Source organism: Athene noctua, chromosome 10 (genome assembly GCF_965140245.1).
Source record: "Athene noctua chromosome 10, bAthNoc1.hap1.1, whole genome shotgun sequence".
Classification (NCBI taxonomy): Eukaryota; Metazoa; Chordata; class Aves; order Strigiformes; family Strigidae; genus Athene; species Athene noctua.
In genome coordinates, this window is record NC_134046.1 from 21,291,815 (window position 1) to 21,314,653 (window position 22,839).

Sequence of the window (22,839 nt, forward strand, 5' to 3'; positions counted from 1 at the left end):
GTTCATCCCCCCAGATAACTTCATGATTCAGCCTGGAGACAATAGAGGGCACACTACTAGTAAATTATTTTTCAATTTCATCCCCACCTGCCCCCACTCATATTTCCTTATATCTTGTGAATGATTTATATATTTCTCAGACAGTTGAGACATTTTCCGTTTTATGTAACAGCTACTCAGAACTTCAAGATTTGAAGGATTTTCCCCTTCATTCCAAGCCTTAGATTTTGCAAATCATCTGCCAATGCTGTCACTGTTAGAATGTATCCCCATGGCAAAAGACTGACCCTGCAGAGCTTCCCACCACAAGAAAGACGGGGAGGTACTGCTCCCTCTATGCCAGCCTGCATACACCTGCTTCAGCTGGCCTGTTCGTATGCAGACCTCTTTTCTTGTGCTAGATGCAGCCATGGGTTGATTTTCTTCCTCTGTCCTCAGACAGGTCCCTGCTTGGCCCCTCTGTAGCTCCCCTCCTCCTCTTGCATTGTACACCTGTATAAAACCTGGTTTATCACCCCAGAGTGATCATTTTTTCATCTTACGTGCAGGTCTGTCCTGGTTCTGGGGTAAGCTGCAGTGCACACAGTTTGAATCTAGCTTTAGTGTCTTTGAAATAGTTTATCACACTATTGGCAGACCTGAATAGCATTTATATTTCTGACTGTGGATAATTTTGTATTAATTGAAAGAGGACCCAATTTTACATTTCTTACATATCAGCATGTCTCTGTTGATGTCAGAGTGCCTTCTAATTTACAACTGTGCAAAAAGGACTGGCATATGGACCTAAACCAAGGAAAATAATTGAAAAGAGTGTACTGATCTGATTGAAAATATGAGCAGAAGGAAAACTCAGTGAATCAAGACTAATGCATGAAAGACGTGGAAAACCCGCTAGGATTAGGATGTTCCCTTTCCTTGAGCTGGTTACCAGCAAGACACTGCGAGGTATCTGGTGTGCTCAAAGATCCCAAATTCAGAGATGAACTGTTCATACCTTTTGCGCATCATTTTCTCTGCCCTCCCATCAGGAGTTAAGCCTCACTTGCCAGCAGTTAAGACTCAGTCACTACTCCCAAAGAAAATTTATTTCTCAATAGCAGGCTATATAAAGGCCTTAATGGATTCAATGAGGCAGAATGAAAGAGTAAAAGGACAGAAGAAAAAAATAAGAGAAAGATGTGTGGAAGAAAAAAAAAAACACAAAACTGGGGCCCATTGTATGAACCCAGGAAAAGGAACTAGGCAGCAATGATTGTATCTCCTGAAGTGTCTTTTGTTTTAGCCTAAAGTAATAGCAAAGAATAGCCCTTCATGGCGAGGCTTTAACACTCTGTCCAAGACTGATCTCTGTATTCAAAGGGGAAAAGTAGAACATTCATGAGATGCATGCAGAGTTCCTGCTATCCACCTCCTCTGTGTGAGGTTTTAAAACAGCTACTGCAATATTTTTTTCGCTCTCCCGTGCAGTGAGCATTTAAGGACACCTCAGATTTTTGTTAAAAAAGATTTTCGTGCCTCTTTTGGTGGTTTTTGCAAACTTCTGTTTGGCAGCTGGGGAAAATATCAAATAGTAAACTTAAATCAGATTCATATCTTCATGATTTCATTCCTTCCCAGCTGCATTTTAACACCAGAGATCCACTTTTATATGAATACTTACTTAAATTGGACCTAAGCCCTGGTCCACAGCCCAAGCAAGTCAAAAGTGTGTTTCTGTGCACTGAAGGACAGCTGAGGGCACATGCAGATGTAAGAGGCTTTGGTTGGAGAAATCACCTGATCTGTCAACCTAATGCATGAAAAAGGAGTGTGTGCGTGTGTGTGGACACAACAACACTGGGTGGAAGGTCAACTATGATATTTGCAATGGTAATGCAGTGAAATTAGCTGAAATATTAAAGGTGAAACCAAAAGACACAGATTAATATTAAGGCATCTCTATAGGAGGAATGCATTTATAGGTTAAAGGTAACACATACAGGTTTATATTTTCTCTTGAAGTTACCAGGCACTTTTAGCCTATTATAAAAGATACATTAATCCAATAAAAAAAGACTTCAGAAATTCAATAGTTTCAGTCATTTGTTCCTATATGACCTCTTCATGTTTCATTTCTCCTTCCACAGAACCTGCCCCTCCTTACCAATTGTCTTATCCCCCACCCACCAAAAAAATCAGTGAACAATGACATATAGAAAAACACCAAACCAGAGCTAATACAAGTTCTTCTGTTTCCTGTTATCGTTGTTGATGCACATGTGTCAGGACTAAAACAATATTCCTCCAGGTGCACAACACTGCTTATATCTGTGATTTATAACTGTTGAGGTTTTATGAAGCTATATTGTACCAAAACATTTGTGTGATTGCCCACATCCTAGTCTCTGTGTGCATACAGAAATTGCTATAGATAGTGCTTTGTTGGATCTTAGTTTATGTATTTGGAATATTACTTGTACCTTTTCTTCAGCAGGAGCATACAGGGTATCTCCTTGGTCCCTCAACTCGAATACAGAAACATGAGAGTTGGTATCCATTTTATAGCACTGGGTCTTAGTGATGCTTCAATTTCATATTTCTTCAGATGAAGCAGAATAGATGTCATCTCACACAGGTAGTGTGTCCTCCACTAGTGATAATCTATAGAGCTTCAAGACTGGCTCATTCTTTGCAATTTACAAGGCAGTTTATAGGTATCCATCCCCATGGCACTGCATGCAAAGGTTAGAATTCTATCGAATTCCTACCAGTGGGAAGGCAGGCTCTTTAGTTTCTGCAGTCAGTATAGGGCAGATTTTTGGCTTTATCTACAATGTAAAGATGTCTTTGTAGTAGTTTTGTTTACAAGATTGTCCTTGTGAGATTTACAAACTAATTCTGTATACCACCCCAGTGTCAACTGACATGGATTGAATCCAAACTCAGTCTTAAGAATGGGGAAGCTTAATGAAATAAATTACTACACAACCAACAAAGGCAGTTTCAGGCAACTGCTGGTGCTATGTTGGTAACTAAAACACATCCCCGAGAAGTGAGTTGGCTGCCATGCACCTGCTATTCTCTTCTGCTGCCGGGCAATTGAAAAATTGTGTGGTTAAAAAAGAAAATAAAAACCCCCTCAAAACATCCTCTATAAGCTTTATTGTGTCATCTGTAGAAAGCATAAGGCACTGCTATCACAGTCTGACACAAAGAATTAACTGTAATAAAAACTTTTTTGAGTTATTTCCTGTGAATATAAAATGTGTTCATTGCCATCTGAGATAACTAACTGTAGTTCAGGTCAGTGAGTATTTTTGTGGTTTACTTTGTGTATCACTTGTTCCTGGAGTGTGTTACTGAGGTTAGAATCTCAGTGTACCAAGTCTTGGACGAACACAGTGAGATGCCTCTGTTCCCCAAAGAGCTTGCCTTTACATCCGCATAACAGACAGCCAGAGATCTCTGTTGAACTGAAGGGATGAAGGGAGAGCAGAGAGATCGAAGCATTTGCCTAAGATAGAAGAATAAATCTGTGGCAGTAACATACACTTAAGTTACACTGTCTTCCAGCCCAATGTCTTTATTGTGTGATTCCTCTAATTTTTCATACAGATTGCATCACCTCAGACTGAAATTCAGCTCAAAACCACAATTAAATTGCAGCACACTGTCAGATCAGTGTCCTACAAGTCAGCCCTGAGGTGTTTTAGGGGCTACATTTAGAGGCTGTATAGTAGGGAAGTTACAGTGTAATAAGCCTTTAAATAAAATAAAGATGTGACTAACTGCATTATAACAGATATAGTAGCCATAGGGAATGGAAGTGTAGAGAATGAGGGTTTGGATGGTAAGGGTAATTGCTAGTTTAGGTGGTAAGACTATTTATTATATTTTTGTTATAATTGTTATACTTAATGCACAAGTAGTATTACAAATGCTTTATGGTGAATACATCGCTCAGCTGTCACCATGGTGATATGGGCCTATATTACTCAGGGAATAATAGAAATTTGTCTGTCATCCTGTGGGTAGACAAACACACACCTTTTTCGGTAATAAACAATAAGCTCTTTGTTATCCTATAAAACATCCTGAACCATAATATCATAGAATGGTTTCGGTTGGAAGGGATTTTTAAAGGTTATCTAGTCCAATACACCAGAGTTTCATAATTACAAAAATCATCAAAAGAAAGAAGAGGTATGAGCATGCTATAGGGATGCCTTTTTTTCCTTCTTGTTTACAAATCACTTTTTTCCCGGCATTTACTGCACAAGATTAAATAAAGTTGTGGTACTCTCAGAAAACTGTGCAGAATTGACTGATAAGTCATTTAGAGATGGCCACTAACAACAGATCTGCTTGAGAGCTTGGAAGACTGATGGACTACATATCAAAAAGAGGCTCAAGTGTGACTGTTTTGGTGCAAAATTCTAGGGAAATTTCTATTGATGTTTTGTGGTTTTAATAGTTGCAATTATTAATTAGTTTATCTAACGTAGCTATGCATTTATTTGATGACTTCTCATATGCTGGCTACAGTGTCTGATCTCTTCTTACCTCGTTCCCAGTCAAGGGCTTTGTGCAGATAGTTTATTCTCATTGTTATACTGATCTTTGCTGACTCACGTCTTTTACCTTTTGGGGCTACCTGAACAAGGAGAAGTTCTAGGTAGGAAACCTCATCTACTAATCCTTTCCATAGATAGCATTGTGTCTGCTTTCCAGACTGCATGCAGTCATCTTCTTTCCTTGGTGATGTTTGGGAGTGGGTGTGTGTGTGTTGTTTTTTTGTTTGAGTTATTTTTTGAAGACAAGTGAGGACAATCAAGCAATCTAAGCTGGAGATAATAAGGAATATTCTGGTAAAGCTCTATTTCACTGGAACATGTAGATTCACTGATACTAGCCATTATTCAGAGCAGTTAGTAATTACATGAGGACAACACTCACCTGGAAAACCCAGTTTCATGTTCTCCAGCAAGCAGTCAGAGGGCGAACAAACTTCTACTGCCCTCTGGATAAGAGGAATGAGTTGGCCAAAAATTTTGAGTTCTTTCAAGTGCAGATTTAAGATCTTACAAATTTTTGTAAGGACAGGAAAAAAATCTCCTGTCCTTTTCTGACCCATGAGTCTTTATCTGCTTTACAGGTTGAACATTTTTAGAATATGTCAGAATCTAATGACAGGTGCCTTCAGGGAGAGGGAGAGCTGGAGGGCATGTCTAGCCTAGCTAAGAAATCAAATTCATTTAGTGACTTATCAGTCCCCCATTTCTGCCTGTGTAAACTCAGTAAAATAAGTGGAAATTCAGGTGCTAGTATGGGATAATTCCGACCTGCTAAATTATTTACATAGAAATGGGATTGTCCTGTATCAGGAATAGTCATCCCATAGTAAAAGTTTTTTAAGAAAAATTAAGGTTTCTCTGCATATATGTAGCTAATGTCAGTATCTGGCTTGTGTATAAAGGCAAACTAGATGGCATTCAGAAGTCTGAAAATCTTAAAAGGATCTGAAAAGGAACAGCTTCAATTTATAAAAGCTTGAACTTTTAAAAGACCTTTTCAAAATTAAAAATCCCTCAGTTGATTAATTAGTCCTAATTTATATTTAAAATTCTTCCTGATTGAATTTTAAAGTTGACTTTTACTTGATTAAATAGCATTCTTTGATTTTGAGATATTTGTAGCCCTGCAAATTCCCTACTTGATGGGAGCGCTACATAAACACTTTTGCTTGCAGTAATAAGCTTAGTGAAGATGCTGAATTTTGCTTCCTCCCTACTAGACCTCCTTTCCTGCCCGCAACCACAGGGCAGGTCTTCCTCTTTGTGCACTTGAATGTTAACCAAAACAATAAATTAACGTTATTCTTTTACATATTCATATTTATAGGATACCATTATTTCATTTGCCTTTCTAGTTTGAGGGTGGCCCATTTATGGTGGAGATAAAATAATGCATTTAAATCAGTAGCCTCTTTAGGGTAAACAACTGACCCAAAACAAAATACACACACCTAAAACGGAACACCCCCCCCCCCCCCCCCAACACCCTATACTAGGTTCAATAATACCCTGATTTTATCATCAGATTGCTTCTTTTGTATTTACACTGGTAGAGCTGTATCTGCTTGCCAAATTGTAGTGCTCATTTTGCTAAAGGTTTATTGCAACTTTCTGCATTTGAAAATTATACTACAGACCTCCCCTTGCTTCACAGAATTATTTTTGGCATACTGTTTTTACAACTGTTGGAATTTTTGCATTGGCAGTGTATTAACAGTATGTTAACGACGTGACAAGCACACTTTCTAACAAATTGATAGCATACCCTTATGCATGCTAGTGTTTAGAGTTGTTGCACGCTTAACTTTTTTTATCACCAGAACTCCTCTGAGGACACTCAGGAAGTTGGTAAGTGTAGGATGAATATTGAGTTTGGACAATGTAATTTTGGAGACCGAGGAACAGAACTGCTGTGAGGATGCAAACCATTGCACTGAGTTCCTGAGATTTCTCTGAGTTGTATTTACTATAGGTATTTATCTAGGAAGTAAGTCTTCCTGCTGTCCTCCTTCGGCACTTAATAACAGCAAAAAAATGTAGTAGCATTGATGACACAGGATGACAAACGGTCTCACACTTCCTTTGTTCAAGCTGTGTCCCTGCTCAGTCCAGCAAGGTGAGAGTTGTGTGGATTCACTAGTGAATCTTTCTGTACACTTCAGAGCAGAGTCTCCAAAAACTACTATAGACCTATGTATTAATTTGTAGACTGTGTAAACTTAGGCTAATCATGCCAATAGTTTCCTATGAGCCTTAATCTAGATAAAGTGAGTCTTGTCTCTTGATGCCTTGAATCAAATCTTACTATGAATTTGACCAAGGCCTATTCAGACTAGAATGGATTCTTGAAATATATGCGACTGTGATTTAAAGACATTCTTTCAGGATCCAACCCATCTATTATGATCAGTCCCACTTTTTTAGAAGGTGTAGGCACATTCTTTGTAAGTCATTAGGTCATTATTAAGCTGTGCATGCATATAGTCAGTTCCAGAACAAATCTAGTTATCTGCATTTACTATTATTTAGTGCTTAAACACAGGTCTGTGTTTTAGTCTGTTCTTAGTCTGTGGCTTCCACTTGTATGGGTCAGGCAGTGTCTGCAGATTCACTGAAAATCCCTTCTACTCACATAGAAAAGTTTCTTTCTGAAGGAGATGTGGGGAGTTTTGTACCCTCTTATTGTATTCAAACACAAGAGTTGAGGAGTAAGGATAACGAAGGAATTGGGGTGTTGTTGGGGGTGTGGTGTGAAGTTCACCAGTTCTGCAGTGTAGATACAGCTGTCTTCCAAGATATATATCTTGAAATCTCTCAGGACATCTTTATGACTATTTCTGTTTGGTTTCTCTGGGTAGTCTAACAGATGAATGTTTTGGGGCAGCAGTATCTGTTAAATTAGGGAAGTTTTACCCAAATACATGGAAATCTAGCTTTGCATTTGATCTAGTAGTATGGTTTTTTGATTAAATTGATGAGGCCTGTAGACCCCATCAAAATAACCAACAAAATACAAGAGCGATTTTAACAGAAGTAAGAGAGACCATGATTTCAATGGTCCTAGGCAATCTGGAAACAAAATCAGCTGTGGTAATTATCTGGAAACTAATTTCAAGTAACTTGTATTTAGAAAACTTGATGCTGCTTAAGGAATATTTATAGGGAGAAATAGCTCATCATCTAAGTGAACATTTCACTCACTTCAGCTGGGAATGTGAGGTGCTGCAGTGCATTGATGTTGTCTGACTTTGGCACTTTTTCATTGCTTTCCAATTTTAGCTGTATTCCTGGACTGCCCTGATAGAGGCTGTTAGAACAATAGGGTCCCTCAGCACTCAGTCAAACCTTCCACCGTATTTTTCTTCCCCTCTTTTTGGAACTTTTGACCACAGGTAGACAGTTTTTTGAACACAGAATATGTCACTGAAATGGAATTTGGGAAGTGATGAAAAGTTCATAAAGTCAGACCAGATGTAAGAAATAATTCTTGCTGAAAAAAAGAGAAAAAAATTTTTTTCACCCATTTTTTAATACTGAAATTAAGCTTATAAATAATTACTTGGGCTTGTTAAAGCATTTTTCAGTTAAGAAAACTCATTCAGGAAAAAGAATGCCAAAGCAAAATGGAATAGAATATAATTCTTTTGTATTGACTCAAAATTAATTTTGGAGTTGAGTTTTCATTTAATTGTGAAGGTAACTGTTTCCGCTTGACTCAGACTTTTATTTACTCATTTATTTATTGACTTTCATCACCACATGGATAAAAATGACAGAAATTTTTCCATCCCAGCCAATGACGTCAGTGTGCTGTGGTATTAGAGGTGTTTATTCCTTTCTGCTGTTATTGTGTCATGTAGAATCTTCTGCTTCCTGTGATCCCTGTGCATTTAACAAGCTTCTTGCATACCTTCATTAAATGTCCTCTCCTGACCCCTATTTTCTAGCTCTTCTTGCATTCCCAGTGAATTTTTCCTCATTGACAGTTCTTTCTCAGCACTCAAATCTCATTAAATTTTCTTACCTGTTGGTTTTTGAACTTTTTTATACTCCAGTGGAAACTATCTGAAGAAGGAATTCCAAGAGGAAATTCTGCAGTTTGTAAGCAATTTGGTTAAGGGTGGTTCGTAAGATTATTCTGGAGCAAATTTCCCTCTGTGGATAAACAAACAAGACAAACAGAAGATGATGCTGAATAAATCTTTAAAACACACAGAGAAAATAGAAAAATCAGTAATTTTGCTGATTCTGGTGAACCATTATAGTGCAAACAAGCTCAAACATTGCAGCTTGCAGCAAAGAATTCCCTAAACTTCCTAGCCTCAGAAAGTTATATTTCCTTCACTGAATCCTAGTTCAGTTATGTTCTCAGCAAGAGCCAAGGATTAAACTTTGCTCCTTCCTATTCATGACTTACCTTTCTAAGAAGCTGCTGTGAGGTAGTGCGTGAACATCAGGCTGGTATGTTCTGTAGTAGCTGCAGCCAGAGAAATCTGGTTTTAGTCTTTTAGATTTCTGTGGGTGTGTGGCTCAATTCATTGCATGCAGGGCTTCTTATTCTCAACAGATTTATCATGTATTTCTTCTGTGTTTTCTCACAAGCCAAATCACCTTCACTTGAACTTCTGTGGCACTATCTCATCAGAATGTTCAGAAAAGCACCTTTTCATTTAGGACAAGTTCAACAGTCCCAGTAGCCAAATTTGAACCTCTGCACCATATTAAAGATACACACATATGAAAAGATGCAAACTGGCAGCTAGTCAAGTTCTCAAGATCTTTGTGGTGCCTTACTCATGAAATCAGTGTATAGATTCCTTGATATCTTTATAACTAACCTTGAGTGATATAAACATTTAAGTCTCTTAAGACTTTGGTATTTAAAGTTCCAGTACTTGGTACTTCCAGTACTTTGGTACATAAAGCTCATGGTAGTCAGTGAAATATCTGTTTTCAGGTCCTTTGATCTTTTGGTGTAGTTTCAGTCATGCACCTAAGTATGCTTAAGAGCTGTTAGATATCCCAGTAGGTGTCTTTCCACATACTTGTATCTCTGAATATCTTTGTAAACTTGCCTTTCAATTACATTGTAATAGGAGAACTTGGTGCAAAAACTAGCATGCCAGAAATTTTGATTTTGTTTCCAACTGCTTAAACATTGGCATTGCTCTGACAAGGGTTTAAAAAAAGCATTTTGAGCATTGGAATGCAAATTAACATACCAAGCAATTAAAGTCAATTAAAACAGGATGCAGTGTAATTAGAAACAGTTGTGTTCACATTTATATTCAGAGAGGTTTGATGTGTTGGAAGAAAAGAAAACAATTCAGGAAACTTTTAATGCCTACAGATGTGATGATGATACTAATAATGGCATTTGATTTCTAAAATGCCCCATCCTCCCTCACCTCATGAGCTCTTGAGAAGCATGATAAAATGAGCAACTGATGCACTGGATGCAATGGAATTAAGTGGCTCAACATACTGGGAGACTCGAACACCACCTACCAGTCGTGGCCTTCTCTCCCCTCTCTGAATGCAATGCACGTAACCTGTTGCAGTACAAGAGAAGCGTGAAGTTTTAGTAGCCTTATTAGCTGTATCAGTACTAGCACTGATGCATTGTCAACAATGTCAGTTGACTCAGGAAGGGTGTTATCTTTCCCACACATGCTTCCTTGGTATCTCTTTCATTGTTGTTCTGGATATCTGTATTAGTACATATTGCCAGAAATGCTGAGCCAATTGTGCCCTATTTATATCTTCTTTCTGCATGGTAACCAGAAAGGAAGGAGAGTCCTCATTCCTCTAAAGCTGAGGCATGACAAAAAAATTATGCTAGAGGTTGGGGTTCTAGTACTTGCAATAACATTAATAGGTGTGGGTGGGCTGTGGAAGACATTTGGAAAATCAAATGGGAAACTGTGAAGTGTAGCTCTACAAGCCTGGATGTGGGTGTGGGATTACAGAGTGCTGTACAAGGGTACCTTTACCTGACCTCTCTTGGGCATAGCGATGAGCTCTTTCAGGTATTCTTTCAGGGAGCTGAGTGAGGAAATACACCCAAAGGAACCTGGGAAAAAAACTGTGTCTACAAAATTGCAATCTGTTTCAAAGCAGTGGCAGAATGTGCAAGATAGCAGGCTGCAGACCAATACAGTTAATGCAGTATGATGCAATGAAATGTTATTCTTTAATGTTATAACAGATATTCAGGTGCAGTACCTTCCGTGTCATCAAATGTATATGTCTGTTGACTATCCTCTATTAAATGCAACTACTCATTTAAAAGATGTAGATGAAAATAGCTGGTAGAGAATTAACTATGGAAACACAAATACCAGTTGCTGGCTACTCCGTCCTTTCCACCCGATAGAAGAGTCAGAGCAGGACCGTGTCCATTCTCTGTGTTTCTTCTCATTAACCGATTATCCATTGTTTTTGAAACCTAAATGTGGAGAGCAGTCTCTTTGAGACAAGGTCTGTTTGAACTCCGCCAGTCATATCAGTTTGCATTTCCACCAATAGTTATAATAAATGTAAGCACTGGGATAAAGCTTTCTATTTTGTACTTTATTGACCCATGAATTCAGCAATTCAGGCTTCTGAGACCTATAGGAGTATAACAGTTGTCTCCATTTTTTGGTAAAATCATGGTTTTTATTTTCAAAAGGGATAAGACAGCTGAAAGATATATAGATGCTCACCTCCCGTTAAGGTCAGTGAAGTGTCTTAAGTCTGTTTTGGGCAGCTGGACATGTTGGAAGATATGCCATGTTCTTTTGAGTTCCTTCATTTCTGGGCATACCAGCTGAGGTACACATGAGTTGATTTCATCTTTGGGGTTAAATATTCAGCATGGTCTGAAAACCAAATTTCAGTTCAGTAGTCATGAAAATGTGTTTGAGAATCCTTTCATGGGTGCATTCTCTGATGTATCTCTTTCATTTACATAGGCATGAGACAGATAATAAACTTTTGAATTTAAAATGCATATTTTTGAGGGCTATACAGCTTGTATTTTTCAGCAAATGATTTTTCCCATTCTTGAAGCTTGTTAAGTAATTTTGACTCGTGCAAGGCACGTGTATAACAGTATCATCTCATATTAGGATATTTTAGACCTATTCTGCACAGACAGAAATGGCTATAGAGAATTATGGAGAGTTAAGGTATGTTATTATTTAAAGGAAATATTTATAGTGACATGGAGTTTATCATTTAATCCATCTCAAAGTTTTTAATAGCTATATACTGCTCTTAGGTTTTTGATTGTAAAATGGGATCAATTCTGCTCAAGTTTTCCTTTGGAAAACATGACTTCTTGCAGGTTTGACTTGCTTGTGCACAGAGTGAACTGATTCTGAAGAAAAAATGTGAATATATGTGCAAGCAGAAATTGCTGGGCTTGAACACTTAAGAAATTTTGCCTGACAGTACTTTGCATGATAAGGGTACTGTAGCAAATTGCAAGGAGATATACATAGCATTTAAACTTTAGGCTTGATGAAATGTTTATTCCTCACACACAGATATGCAGGCAAAGCAGTCTGATGGAATGACAGTTTGGTAATTACCAGGTGACTGAGAATTCATTGTGTATGTTGTTATTTAATATATATATAATACAATTAATTCCTTGCTATTATGAGTCAATTTCCCTGTATCTGTGTTTGGAATAGTGTGTGGTATAGTGTACAGGTACACTTGCTATAGTGTCTGGTCACCTGTCACAAAGAGAGATTAAATAAGGTACTTAAATGGAACTTCCTAATCTCTCTATAAAAAAGTGTTGACATTTCCTACAAGATATAAATAGTTCAGAAGGGAATGTGGTTGGAGGACAGAATTCACCTGCACAAATAAAAGCATCAAAACCACTTTCCCTCCAGAAAAGGATTTTTTTTTTTTTTTTTTTTTTAATCTAATAGCAAAATGGATGTAGAAATGAGGTGGTTTTGTTGCAGTTGGAAGAAAATATTTTTCTAATGTTTGCTTCTTCTTGCTAGGTTGTGTATGTAACAGCCACGTTTCCCTATATCATGTTGATGATTCTTCTGATTCGTGGAGTAACGTTACCAGGTGCTTCTGAGGGGATAAAATTCTACTTGTACCCTGACCTTTCTCGACTGTCTGACCCACAGGTAGGATCATGGTCCATGTATTTATTTTCCTCTCTTAACTGGTAAAAACTGCGAGTTTCTTGATTTTAAAGTTGGAATAGAGCTGATTACGGGATAGTTGTTCATTGTTAGAAAGAAGGAATTGTGGATAATTGTTTACAACCATAACTGCTTACATGTGTTGGAATATATGATTCTTTTAGTGGAAACTTAGCTTGCTTGATAAATCAGAATTTTCAAAAGCGTTCAGTTGCAGTTGCTGCTTCTTTTACTGAGGGACACAAGTATTGCCACTGGTTCAGCGGGAACAAATTTAACTAAGACATCCATTTTATTGTTCTTTGCTCATTCTAAATCTAAATCTCAGTCAAGATTAGTGGAGAAATTAATCATTCAGATGATTGTTGTCTTTGAAGGAAAAATCTCTATATGCAGTCAAGGGGAAATGAAGTACTCAAGACAGGAACTCTGTCTTTTTCATTGTTTCCAGAGTAGAGTTGAACATGGAAATACTGGATTTTTTTTTTTTTTTTTCTGTGACAGATAAGTACAACAGTTGTTATATATAATTTGTCTGCTATCAAAGAGGGAAAATGACACAAGCTCTACAGAACCTGACAGGTTGCAGACAACATTTTACTTATCTGGTTTGTCAGTATAAAAGACATTGTACAGTGTTACTCCTAAGGCTATTACAATATTAAATGGATCCTGAGATGGAAATAGAAAGGAAGTTTGGGAATAGTTGTCAAAATTAATTTTTTTAATCTGCTTATTGAAAATGTGTCAGCATACTTTTTTTAACCTCTGTTTACTGAAAGTCTGTATTTTGTTGCAAAAGACAATAGAGAGGATGCTTCAGGTTATTTCCTTGAAGTGTCTGAAATGACTGACTCATGTAAACTTCGCTTTAAACAAGTAATATTTCTACAGAAAAAACAGCAAGAAAGAAACAGATTAAAATATTGAAAATTTTAGACGAAAATGTAATTGTGTTGCCACTTTTGGATTCAACAATATTTCCATCGTTCTATGTCAGCATAGATGGGAAGTGAAAGAATAGTTGTGAAAGTGGTATTAAAACATCAGTGATGTGCCATGGATTTCCAATGGCTGGCTGGCTTAGAGGTGGCCTCAGCTGACCTGAGAAATTAGCACGGGAACAGAGAAAACCAACAGGATTCTCTGACACACTCTCAGTTACCTGTCTGTAACATATAATAGACTCAGACTGTAGTAACTAGCAAGCCAGTACAATTTCAGGTGAACCCCATGTATCTTTACTCATTTTAGCAGAGACAAGAAATTTGACTGTCATATGTGTATCTGAGAAGATGGATGGTTGGTTTTGGACAGTTTTAACTAGTGTTTGACTATTGTGGGGTTCTGACAACTAAAGTTACCCACTGCCTTAACAAAAAGTGTTCCCTGGGTACTTTTTTCTTGTACTACACCATGATGATTCCTCCACCTGCCAAGTCTGTCGACCTGGTATGAACTGAAGGTCGTCCTGCTGCTTGAATGTGGATTCCGTCGCTTGTCCAGTGGTGTGTGGGGCCTGTTAACAGGATTTTGCCCTGCATGTGGGTTTTCCACATGCCACTGAAACCCTTGCTTCTGTTTGTCATTGATGGAGGGCATGCAAGCTTAAGCAACATAATTGTCAGGCTAAAAGAGGTTTTTATATGCCTATTTACTATACTGTTGCCATTTGTAAAGAAATACGTTGTTACCATGACAATTTCCAAAGCACATAGTATTAGTCTAAGCAGCCTGTGAAGTACAAAGCACTTGAAGACACGTGTGCATGTGTCTGTCCCACACTTACAGCTCAGCTGATACTAGAATGTCTTCTGGGAAGGCTTAATGGATTGCTATAAGAGCCAACCTCCTTCTCTGTTTCAATGAGGCTTTAACTGACACTTAATTCCTTCAGCCTCAGTATTTTAAGCATCTTTTTGTAGGAAAGAAGCTGAAGTAGAATGGACCATAACAGAGATTGGGAACACTAATACAAGTAGTTTAATGGTAGTATGTGTGATGAAATGGTTTTAGAGAATTAATTTTGTGTTGAAAAAAATGCCATTTCATTGAAATATTTTGTTGAGACTAATCAATTCAATTTTTGAAGAAAGATTTTTGAGTTATGGGTGGTAGCTCTGATCAGTTTTTAAGACTTGAAGGAAGTTTAGCTTCTTAATGTTAAAAGTAGAATTTGGGACAACCTGTTTTGTTAAAAAAAAAAAAAAAGGCAAGCAAAATGGAATTGGTTCAGCTTTATTGCAACTTGTAATTGGTAATAAGATAGATAGACATGTTCCATTTTATGAAAATGTAGAACCACGGATTTTTACATCAAAAAAAGTGCCATTCCATAAGCCTTTTCTCAATTTGTTCTAGAGACTTTTGCCAAGAAGCAAGTATAGGACAACTGAAGTGACCTTGACATTTGTGCTTCTAGTTTTCATCTTTACTCTTGTTTATTTGTGTTTACTCCACAATATCAAAGCATAATGCATGTGTACTAGCATAAGTTGTTTTCCTCTGCAGTTGAAGGTCTGTTTAAATAACATTCCAGGGAGACTACTCTGTCTGTATTAGGAGAGTGGTATTTGAACCACAGTGCCAACTATGTTTACTGTGGATTAAATAAATTAAGTTTCTCTTCAAGCCTCACTTTAGTTTGAAGTTCTTGAATCTTTTGTCTTTGTGCAATTTGCATTCCATGGTCAGTTATAGCTTTCTAAGCAGCTATTCATCTGTCTTTTCAGTTCCTCTTAGCTTTCAAGTGCTGTGTTCTCTATTTCATTTTTATATTCTATCTTTTCAGCAGACTGAATCCTCTTGGTCTGAAAATGCCATCTTTTGTCCTGTGTATCTGTAGAGCTCATACCAATCACTTTTCATTATAATAGTGGAGTACTATATTTAAGCTTCAGAAATGCTTTGTTTCATCAACAGGAAGGTCTCTGTAGCCTTCATGCTCATATTACCTTGAAATATGTCCCTCTACCCCAGTCTGGAAGACACAGGTGTTGTTTATACCTTAAATATGGGGTCTTTCCTGAGTTATAACACAAAAAAAAGTATTTTGCAAAGCTAATAGGATTGTTATGGTTTTTGTGTTCAAGTCTGACTCAGAATATAGTTCTGGTTGTCCCTCAACAGGTTTAAATCACTTAATATGTAATGGTGCTTGTGTGTGGTACTCACTGCTCCTTTTTTTGAAAAATATTTGGTTCTTCCTAATGGGATTTTCCAAACAGTTGTGCATGGAAGAGGTTAAATCAGTTAGGGACTAGCAGACATACCAGTTTATTGGATCAAGGAGTTATATTATGGCCAATGATCTGGAAAAACACTGTCATGTAAATTTAAATGCTACTGTAGCAGTGGTTTAAAATGAGGAAGATAAAAACAAAGCCTTCTTGTTTATTGTGTGCTTGTATGCTAATAACTGGCTGAGTTACTGTTTGTTTTTTTTTTTTATTTTAAAAATATATATTGTTTTAATGAAGATATTCATTATAGCATCTGTAAGGGTGAACATGTCAACATAGTCAGAATTGTACTCTCCTCTGAACAGTTGGCGCTTATCAAAAACTTGAACAAATTTAATTAATCTGGGTTTTGCAACTGAATTGCACATGAGAATATATTTCTATGTGGGAAGAGTACGGGTTGTGCTTTATCTCTGATACACTCTCGTGAATGTTTAGCATGATAAATGACAGGGCAAATTGCACATAAGGTACCAGCAAATCTGAGCAATCACAGTTTAAATTTTTCTGATCTTTTATTTGCAACGGGAAAGTGTTAATATTTCAGTAGAATTTCTGATGGTAGAAACGTTTCTACAATTCACCTCTCGTAGCTCAGCTATGAGAGTTCAACTATAATGTAGCTGCAGATGATTTTGCAGAGCCTCCAGGTGTTTCCTGTGGCTACTCGTGCAGTGGATACTCCACCCAATTTGAAAATGGCTTCCAGAAGGACTTTTCCCATAAATTTCCTTGGCACTGAAATTTTGTTGACTGGCTTGTAGCTCACTAGATCTTCCTTCTTGCCCTTCTTGAAAATAAGTACCAAGACATGAATGCACAGCAATGAGCATTAACTTAACCTGAAAAAACTCTTACACTAGGTAAGTCTTATAGTACAAAGCTGATGTTTTCCTTACATTGCCCTCTGTCTCAAAAATGTCTTTCTTCATTTTTCAGTGGGGCATTTAGGCTAAGTTTTCATGGTCTGTGTGTTTAGAGAGAAAAAGAACATTTTAGTACATTGGATATCTGTTTTGTGGAAAGCACTTTTTTTGGTAGAAAATCACTTAGAATAAATATACATTATTTCCCCCCCCCGTAGTTTGCATTATGTACTCCTTAATTTTCAGGTGAGCATGAGTTTATTTTGCTAGTTCTTCACTCCTTCCTTAACATCCTCTTGAGCATTTACATAATAATGAGCTATATTGAGCATATATATAAAATTATACTTTTAAAAAAGATGCTACTCACCAAAGCTGTAATCAATTGTTATCCAATTAGGCTAATTATAATATGCATATGTATGAGATGCATTTGGGAGTACTGTATAGGTGTAGTGATAATAGTTTCTTAAATCCTGTTCTGAAAATCCCAACTAGGAATTTATTTGAGAATTTATCTTCCCTTAACTTTTTATTTTCAACTTTTAATAATGCCGAGTTGTTTTAGCGACAAGAGCTGCAGGAGTAATGCCAGTCTGATTCTTTACCAAGAACTCTCCTCTTAGCACTAAAAGAAATAACCCAGATGGATTCAGTCTGTCCTTGCAGCCTTGAGAGAGAGCAACTATCACAATTGTATTGCCACCTTGAGGCCGAATGAGACCTGTGTTTTCAAAGGCAGAAGGAAATAAAAATTCTCTCCTAACTTTGGAAGTGGAGGAAAATGTTGCATTTAAACAGAATTATTATGGTTCTGTCTTCTTTTAAAAAAAAAAAAAGTAGAAGAAATTGTGATTTCATTTTTGGGTGGTTTGATGCTCAGGAAATCAAGGGAACTGTATGGATTCCTGAGTAGTGGATTTTAGACCTGTACCGTTCCTATCTAAGCATACTGATCATTAAATTTAAACATAGGAATTTTCATGTGTTGGAAATGAAATGAAATCTAGTTGCTGGAGAAATTTTTTATGCTTTTATTTGTTTGTAATGCGACAAGTGAGAAACTTGCAGTCTAATGAGAAACTTACTTCATAGGAGGGGTTCAGTACTGGATGGTAAGTCTAGTTTTTAAGCATAGTTCTTGGAGAAAGGGTTCAGAGGGAGGTCACATCTCCTAAATCTTACCAGCCTATTAATGCCACTAAGTCTAGTAAATGCCTTCAGCAATTTCCTGCATTTTTGTGCATTATAAGAGTTCATTCAGCCATTTTCAAAAAAACAATTAACTGAGAAAAAATAGTAGTAATGAGAGGAAGGACATGTCCGGTTCCCATCACACCCATGCAGTTCTGTTAACAGCTATGGAATTTAATAAATCCTACCAATTTTCTTCCCATTTTCTGTATTGTTTCCTTCATCAGGTATTCTCTTTCTGAGCCAGGCAGTTGTAATGCATGCCCATGTGAGTTGCCGTAAATTTAAGAGTAAAATGCCAGTAATTCATACAAGGGCTATAAGTATAAAAATCCTTAGCTGAATTTAATATCTATATAACTACAGCTCCCACTTGATGCATGTATCCTTGAACAAAGTCTTTGTTCATTTGATATGGAAATTAAATTTCAAATTGTTCTTTCTATGAAAGGAAAAAAGTATTGCTGCTGATTGTGAGTCTCATGTGGCTGTTAAGTAGTAATCCACTACCCAAGCTTTTTAAAATTTAAACTTGAAAAAGAATGAATTCTTTTCAAAGTCTGCTTTTTGCACCATGATTACAAATTACTGGGATTTTAAATTGTGAGGTAAGCACAGGATAGAGACTAGTACAATGTTTAGAAACATTTTTCCCTACAATGCAATTTATAATCTCCACAATGAGGAACTATTTCATTTTACTATGTATGATGGCTTTTGCATGACAAATTGTTTTAAACGTGGTTTTAAAGAACAGGAAAACCAACAAATTTCTATAATGGAGTATTCTTGCTGAAAGGGCAGAGGTATTTAACAGTCATAAATCACTCCTGGGATGGATACTATGCCCATTTTCCCCCAAAGAAAGACTGAAGGCAAGTCTGGGAGTACATTTCATTTACCCTGCTCAAAGGAACATACATACTACTCTCTCACAGTGCATCTGCACTACAGCAGTGATCAGGCACATACATTTCAAAAGGCATGGGCTGAAGATGTTCAGGGTCTTCTCCTATGACAAAAAATTACTCTCTGCAGTGCATGGAACAGCTTAGTATTTTTTCACAGCACAAGTACATTGTGCAAAGGTTTTAGTAATATTTAAGTATGCTGTGGGAAAGACACAATATAACTTGAATACATCATTGCTAAACTGTTCACCAATATATCCATATGAATGAACACAACATACCCTTTTATATCTCAATATACAACTCTGTTTTTCTCAACAGCACAATATTGTGACTATTAATTTTTATGTAGTAATGTGGTTTCAGAAGGCCAGTTATTGCTTTAGAGAGTTATTTCAAGCCCTGAATAAATAATCTGCCTCCGTCTCCCCATGGTTTTTCCTTGTGTTTCTTGCTATTGCTACACAAGCAACAGCAAGCTGAGCAGGCAACAGCAGATTTTGGCAGTTAAGAGTTGTTGAAAGAATGGGGTCATTTTGTAATTTCTCTGGGACTTCTAGGCCACATGAAATCTCTTCCAGTTATCCCTGCAACCCCTTAGCAACCTTGGCAATGGAGACACATCATCTGAGTTCCAGGGAAACTCTTAACTGCACTTTAATATTAGACTTTATGGCTAGTGCAATATGCCACTGGAGGGAGACAGGATCCACACATTAGCTCAGTGTATTGGCATAAAGGGGAGAGATTTTTCACTGTTTACAGTGATGGAACCTTAAAAGAAGTATTAGATAAACCTGAAGAGCCACTTTGTGCATAAATTAATTAACATTCTCGGGAACATTTAAGGATTTGTGAATATTCCAGTCTGTCAGCTGCTCTAGAAGCCAAGTCTCCTACCAAGAGAAAAAATGTTGTTAAAAACTCATTTTTTTCAGGTGAAATTAAAAATTGATACCAAAAAAATACTGTGATATATGGATATTAATGAAATAATAATAATAATAATAATAATAATAATAATAATAATAATAATAATAATAATAATGGACCTTGTGCACACTGAGGATAGTCAGTAAATGAAGCAAATATTCCACACTGTTTCTGGGACAGTAACATGTGGTTATATGATGCCGTATAAATAGAGGAACTGGAAATATACAGTTATTTTAAGAATTGCTAACAGGATTCTTGTTAATCCCATTACTCCAGAAGAATGAGAAAAAAAAGAAAAAAAAAGCTTACTACACTAGTGGAATGATGTGCAACTTGCCAAAAATCTGTTATTTACTATTCAAAAAATGGAGTGCATCTAAAGATTATTCTTTGAAGACCTGTACAAAAAATGCTTTCTAATCCCCAAGACGTTGAGAATTTTTATTTCCATCCTAGAACTGGAATAACAGTTGAATTCTCAAAACAATCCATCAAAAAGAAGGCTGGGGAAACATCTGCACAAAAGTAGTAAAGACTGAAGTGTACACCCTGCAGACCACCATTGGAAAGATGCCATGCTGTGGGGGTGACTGTCAGCCTGCTAAGGTCTCTACCTCAGGCTTTACAGTTCAGGTTCACAGACATTTTTTCCTCAGAAGTAGCCTAGAGGAGGTTGGTACTGAAGTTCTCCCTTGAAGGTATCCTCTGAACTAATGGTAGTACAAAATGAGATGGTGGCAGAAAGGAACAGCAAAGGTGCCTTTCTCCAGGGTGGTATGAGAAAGTTGGGGACTGCATTGAGCTGTGGGCTATGTGGGCATCTTACAACTACATGTGCCTTACTGCTGCTCTTCCCTCTTCCTACCGTGATTTTTGTATCTGCTAGCATATAGTTTGTATGACACTTGTGCATACAACGTGATTTATTTGCAAGGGCAGTGTGGGAAAGGGAGACAAAAGTGATAGAAAGCAAGGAGAGGGAAACTGAGAAGAGAAGGTGGGAGGTGACTGATGGCAGTTGCTGGCACACTGCCGTAATGTATGTGGGAAAACAAGCTGCCTCTAGCATCATGAACTGTCACCACCAGGCATCTTCGCAGGAAGGATCCAGATCCAGGGGACAATTGGAAAAATGAGATGTGTGTATTGGCAGCTGTGGCTTTCTGATGGTCTCTGCTCTGAATGCGTATGGTAAATTGTTGACTATTCCTTTCTTAGGGACGAAGTAAGTCTGTTGTATTAGTATAGTTTATATTTAGGCCATTGAAGCTGGATAGATCATTGGCTGCTTTTACCTAGTACTGCACAATTGTTTCTTTCTTATGCTTTATAAAACGTATATACACACACACACATATATACACACTGAAGTTATATCATCAGAACTGCCCAGGAAGATAAATGACAGGATGGGGTAGTCAATCTGTTTTCCTAACTTCACATTCTGCTGTGGTGCATTACATGACTTGGGGATACAGTTCATATTTGTTTCTCTGATACAAGAGTCTTTTAAGAAATAAGTTTATTCCTGTGTTAATGTTAAATTGCAGAAAATTTTCAATACAGGAATTACTGCAAAGGTAATCAATATTTTAAAAGATATCTTCCTTAAGTGTGTTCACAGTCTTCGGTTTCCATATGTTAACATATTTTTCCATATGGATGTTTATAGACAGCTACTTTAAACACTGAGGCTCAAATAAACTGAGCATTCTGTGACCATTTGCACCAGAATCCTGGCTGCAAGAATATCTTTTGATGCCATCAGAGAACAGAGGCAATAACATGTGTTTTGTCACAGCAGTGCCAACCAAACGCTACTACTCACTTTAGGACTGTTAATAAGGATAAGGAAGGAAAGCATCTGACTGTCACAAAGAGAGAGACATTGAGCAAATTTCTTAGAGACTTGGCAGGAAATCGTCAGATGTTGATGCGGTTTGGGATAGGGGTTCACCGATCTTTTGTTTGTTTGTTTGTTGTCAACCCATGTGAACTTTTCAGAGAACATTTGAATCAAGAAAGAGCAGCTGAATTTGTAAAGAACGGGAAGAAGAATCTGGTTCCTGGTGATTTTGCACTGAAGTTCTGTGTTCACATATTGATATTTTAACAGAACAAACACAAAACATTTCATGCAGACCAGAACTTTACACAGTGTTTTTATTTTAAAGAGGTGTTTTCCTCTATTCTTTTTATTATTATTATTACATTTTGAATCAAAATCTTGTTTAGGAATTAAAAATCAAATGCTTATTTTAAAAATAGAGAAATAACATTTGACTCCTCAAAATAACCTTTCAGGTTTTGACCAAATGCTTTTACTGTTTGACACTAATTTACAAATAATGTAAATTAAATCTTCATTCTTCTGCGAAATCAAATATTTGATCAATGTCAATACTTTCACTAGCCCCCTTAGTGTCAAGAAGTGCAGGGCCTGAATACAATTCCTAAATGCCATTTTTTTATTCTAGTGCTTTTGGTATCTTGAACTCAGTTTAAGTTTCTGCCAGCTCTGTGGCATAAATGAAAGGTTTTTCATTGCCTAGTTCTCTTTAAAAAGGACTAGGCTTGCAGCACAATTTTAGTGAACATTGAGTGGTTTGTTTACTAAAATTTGCCAGTTGGGTATATAGTTCTTGTCACTCTAAAAACAACTCATGGTTTTAAAATACTCTAAATCCCTTTGTGTAAAATAATAAAAGAGCATGGTGACTCTGAGGGATGTTGACAAAAAGGTATAGTGAAAGCTGGTACTTTCCCAGCCTGGAGGTCTAAATGAACTTGTTTATCCATCCATAAAGGTGAGCAGAACATAGGTGGAAAATGATTGCTGCAGTTTAAAGCGCTGAAAAAGCTATAATGGGGGCACTAGCCTTCAGTGAGTTACTGTTTTATGGAGGAGGGCAGAAAATGCAGCCTGTGTTTAGGGATTACAAACTAATCTGTATCTTGATGTTCATAACAAA

At 37.1% G+C, this 22,839-nt stretch overlaps 1 protein-coding gene across 3 annotated transcripts in view; it reads left to right on the forward strand.

Moving 5' to 3' along the window:
- The window catches only part of SLC6A11 (solute carrier family 6 member 11), a 105,263-nt gene that overhangs the window by 37,861 nt on the left and 44,563 nt on the right, over positions 1-22,839 (forward strand). For all 3 annotated transcript variants that reach the window (XM_074914479.1, XM_074914478.1, XM_074914477.1), the window contains exon 7: positions 12,566-12,700. In XM_074914479.1, coding sequence (XP_074770580.1) covers positions 12,566-12,700 — 135 coding nt within the window. The remainder of the gene's footprint in view (positions 1-12,565; positions 12,701-22,839) is intronic.